This window comes from Arachis duranensis, chromosome 7 (genome assembly GCF_000817695.3).
Source record: "Arachis duranensis cultivar V14167 chromosome 7, aradu.V14167.gnm2.J7QH, whole genome shotgun sequence".
Lineage (NCBI taxonomy): Eukaryota > Viridiplantae > Streptophyta > Magnoliopsida > Fabales > Fabaceae > Arachis > Arachis duranensis.
In genome coordinates, this window is record NC_029778.3 from 4,421,591 (window position 1) to 4,426,332 (window position 4,742).

The 4,742-nt window shown below is 34.0% G+C and overlaps 1 protein-coding gene across 3 annotated transcripts; it reads right to left on the reverse strand.

The window, feature by feature from the left end:
• Positions 1-278: 278 nt before the first annotated feature.
• LOC107496486 (pentatricopeptide repeat-containing protein At5g64320, mitochondrial) lies at positions 279-3,515 on the reverse strand. Of its 3 annotated transcripts, XM_052251747.1 has the most exons (3): positions 3,425-3,513; positions 849-3,386; positions 279-629 (listed from the first exon to the last, which is right to left on the reverse strand). In XM_052251747.1, the coding sequence occupies exon 2, from the start codon at positions 3,214-3,216 to the stop codon at positions 1,012-1,014; it is 2,205 nt and encodes a 734-aa protein (XP_052107707.1). In that variant the 5' UTR covers positions 3,217-3,386; positions 3,425-3,513; the 3' UTR covers positions 279-629; positions 849-1,011. The 3 variants fall into 3 exon arrangements, with proteins under 3 accessions (XP_052107707.1, XP_015973236.1, XP_052107709.1); XM_016117750.3 differs by having other exon boundaries at positions 849-3,514; XM_052251749.1 differs by lacking the exon at positions 279-629 and having other exon boundaries at positions 1,067-1,243; positions 1,378-3,515.
• Positions 3,516-4,742: the final 1,227 nt, after the last annotated feature.

The following is a 4,742-nucleotide window of genomic DNA, read 5'->3' on the forward strand; positions in this document are numbered from 1 at the left end:
ATAAAAAAAGACAGTAATAACAGCAACAGCAATGTACAAGAAGAAAAAAAAGCAACAAAGACACAAAAAAAAACGTATACGTGTATGTAAATAACTTGGTTGCTAATATAACTTATGCGGGAACATTATTGATTTGGCTATTGGATCTCATCTCCATAAATTTGTTACTAGAGAATAAAAATAAACAAGAACAATCGTATTATGAGTCCACTTTAGGTGTTAAACGCCACAAAAAAAGAGTGAAGAAAGAGGAAAAAGAACAACAAATGGTATGCAAATTGAACACAAAAATAATATTTTTTCTTTTACAAATGTGGTATGCAAATTTTGATGTCAGCTCAGTTGTTCCAGTAACAGTAACATACACAATGAGAGCAATATTCTGCAATCTCAGATAGATGCCAAAACACAAAATAAATAAATAAATAATGTTAAAATAGTATAAACTGACTAGCAATATTTACAAATCTAGGTATATTACATTCTTTTTCTATTTGCATGAGTTATTGTAACATAATGAGAGCCAGCAGATGATGATAATGCACATATTATCATCTTAATTGCACAAGCACAAGCACATCCTCACCCCCTCTTCAGCATCCATGTCCCTCTTGCTTTATACATAAGATCTGAAGAAAAGCATTAAAAAGAACAAATACTTCAAAAGTGAAGCACGCAGGCTAAACAGCAAAGGGTATTAGAAATTTTAGAAGTATCATAATGCCTGTGAAAATAGTGACAAACGATGGGAAGGTGATTTTTCTTAAGAATTTCCACCAATGGGGCATTCATTGCATTGGAATGTATTTATTTTCCAAATTAGTAGAAGCATAAGAAAATAACTGTACCTGTACAATTGGAGATTGAGAACTGGTGCTGAACAGAAAAATATTGTTGAGATTCTAGTTTCACAGGAGAAAAATCAATTGATTCAAATGGACAACCAGTATAATCTGATATTCATCATGCCAACAGACAAATCAAATGAGATCAACCAGCAAATGAGAGGGTTTATCCCCAACTTGCATAGCCCATATCAACCCTAGAAGAAGGTCCTACTCCCCTTAAAACTCTTGCAAAATAATTTAGCAATATGTACCAAGTGATTTCATTGGGCACGAACCCGTTATCCACACCTTTATACATCATCAAACATGCTTCATTAAACAATCCCTCGTAGCAGTATCTACTGACAAGTGTGTTATACGTGATAGCATCGGGACGCATTCCTTCGGCTTGTAACCTGTTAAAAAGATTCAAAGCTTCCTGAAGATGACCCATCTTACAAAGACCATTGATCAGACAGTTATAAGTGACTATATCAGGAATCAAACCACGATGAATCATTTCCCGAAGAAATTGAAGAGCATCATTTACCTTTCCGATTCTACAAAAGGCATTGATCAGAATATTGCAACAGTTGGTATCAGGAAATATCCCTTTCCCAAGCATTTCTTCAAACAATGCCAATCCTTTTTCTACTGCCCCGGCCATACATAGAGCTTTAATAAGTGTCATATATGTAATATTGTCGAGAGGGCACCCTCGAAATATCATCTCATCAACGAGCTTAAATGCTTGTTGAATTGAGCCTCTCCTAATAAATGCATGAATCAATGTGTTGTATGTCACAGTGTTGGCAATAACACCCTCCATGAACATGTCACGATACAAGCGCAGAGCCTCTTCCATATTGTCATCGTTGCACATTCCAAATATTAAAGAATTAAATGTATAAATGTCAGGTTTACATCCCTTGCTTGACATCTCACCAAACAATTGTAGAGCTTCTTCAGTCCTCCCATCTTTACACAGAGCACTTATCAGGCAATTGTATCCCACTGTGTTTAAACTGAGACCTTTAGCCCACATGGCATTCACGACTTCCGCAGCTTCATCTAATCGACCTTGCTTGCAGAAGCCATTTATCAATATAGTGTATGTGACCACGCAGGGCTCAAAACCTTTTGTTACCATCTCATGTAAGAATTCAAGAGCCGAGACCAGGCGCCCCTTCTTGCAAAACCCATCAATCATTATATTAAATGTGAAGCCATCGGGTTTGTAGCCTGAAATTACCATGTTATTGTACAAAAGATCCTTTGCTTCGTCAAACCGTCCCCTAGCAACATAGCCATTTATTAATGTATTATAGTGAACAGCATTCAGGTTAGGAATTTTATTCAGCAAGGCCCTTGCTTCATCAACGTGTCCCGTCCTGCACAATCCATTAATCAAAAAGCCATAAGTCATTTCATCTGCACTGAAACCGCGAAGCAGCATTCGATCAAGCAACTTTGCTGCCTCATGAATCCTGCTGGCCCGGCAGAGTCCATAAATAACATCATTGAAAGTCTGCACATCAGGTTCGCAACCCATCAGAAACATTTCCTCCAAGAGCTTCATCGCGTCGTTCACTCTATTATTCTGCGAAAGAGTATGAATTAGAGTCTGGTAGATGATCGAATTCGGAACACAACCATGCTTCATCATGTCCTTTAGAAGTGAGCAAGCTGAATCAACCTCATTAATCATACACAATGCCTTCATCACCACCCCAAATGTAGAAACAGTTGGTGAAACACCCCTATTCAGCATGTCATAAAACACATTCGGCGCTACCTTAGGACAATTCCCGGCAACCAGAATCTCCAGCACAACATTGTAGGACTTAAAACTAGGTTCACAATCATAAACACCCCACATATCCAACAAAAGTCGAGTCGCCTGGCCCGGCAACCCAGCTTTCCCATAATACCTCATGATCATGATAAAGATTGATTCCTTAAACACAATACCCTCTTCCTTCATTTGCTTCAACAACAAATCTATAGTTTTGAAGTCCCCATTAGAACCAAGTTTATCAATCAAAATGCAGTACACATCAAAGGAGTGGGAATAACCATTTTGTGAACCAGCTTTTTCAAACAACTCCATTGTAGTTGGAATGTCAAGTGGAAGCAAAAGCAATTTGCAAAGCTGGGAAGGGCTAATTGGGGAAAGTGAACTACGAAGCTGTTTGAGGCCAAACGGTTTGAGTAACCTCTCCCATTCATTGTCACTACTCTCTTCTTCTGCACTATCCCAAAATTGATCCTTTTTTGCTCCAAGTGTAGTAGTGGTGGTGGTGGTGCAGAGTGGGAAAGATGCGATTTTGACGGAAAACAATATTGTTCTATGCACATGGACTGTTGAAGATTTAAATGATTTCAACATGAAGATTACAGATTGAAGAAAAAAATGGAAGAAAGAAACTGACCCAGTGAAAAGAATAGAGAGTATTTCGTCGACGGTTCTAGAAGCTTGTCGTCGGAGCTATGGCTGTGCCTTCTACAGACACCGCATACTTGTTTTCGTGAAACTGCGACTGTGAGTGCATTGAGTTCCTTTTTTCCCCTCTAATTACAAGACTCAAATTTAAAACCTTAACTAAGACCTAATTGGCAAACACTCAAATTCGTAGCTGAAATTGTCCTTGCGTCTCTATCTCATCTCCGAATCTATTACTCAATTTGGGATTGGTGACTCATTTTACCTTGGAAAAAGTATACATAGACAATCAAAATACTAAATAAAGTAAACATTGGAGATGTAGGATATTCAATTTAATAGATATGCACATGATTATGTTTATTATTTTTAATTAAATGATTATTTTTTTATTCAATTTATTCATATACAATTAATAATGGCTAGATGTTCAATTTATTAGGTGTGCAGATCGTTATCGTAATGTTAAAGTTTAAGAAGTAATTTAGAGATAAAGTATTTTTTTTACTTTATTGGATCAATTCTAGAACCCATTATTTACAAAAATTATGATCTATTTAACAAAACTATTTTATTTTTTTATTATGTTTTCATCACAGTTAACAGCGTAATAAAATAGAATGATTAAGGTAAAAAAGTCTTCCCTATCATCTCAGATAATGGATAAAAAGTTTAGTATGATAGTTATGGTCTATCTTAGTATGGCGCTAAGATCGCGTTTAGAAGAGAGATTGAGAATGAAAGATTGAAATTGTGAGATAGAGATTGATATTATATTTAGTATAAAATGTATTGGATTGAGTTATGATTTAATATTATATTTAATTTAAAATAAATGTGGAGATTAGAGGATAAATTTAAAATTTGAAAAATTAAATTAAGATATTTTTAAGAATAAATATTATTAAAGTTTCAATCCCTTATATCCTCACTTTTTAAAGATACTAAAAAAATTGAAACTTTGGAAATGGAGACTGAAATTTTAGTTTCATTCTTTAGCTACCAAATATAATACTAAGTCACAGTCTCCTAATCTCAGTTTTAGTCCTCCTAATCAAACGCTACCTAACGGTTTTGCAATGAAAATAATATCAGAGACCAATATAGACCAAAAATGCTAAGTTAAAAGACCAAATTAAGTAAATTGAAATTTTAGAGATAAAATTAAGATGCGAGAATAATTTGAGAAACCAATATGAAAATAACTCAAATGATAAACCAATTATTATCTTATAACACGATATTTACACACTAAATTAAGAATTAACTATTATTTTTATATATATTCCCATGCATATTTCATATATTTTTTATTTATATTTTATATTCTAAAATATATTTTATACAAATAATTAATTTTATTATTGCTTTTTATATACCTATAATATAATTAATAAATAAACGTGTAAAATTTTTCAAATCAAATTAAGAATTTAATCTTGATATATTATGTAAACCAATTTTACTTATGT

Coding starts and splice junctions, on each gene's coding strand:
- LOC107496486 (XM_016117750.3), bottom strand. CDS start 3,216: ATGTTGAAATCATTTAAATCTTCAACAGTCCATGTGCATAGAACAATA.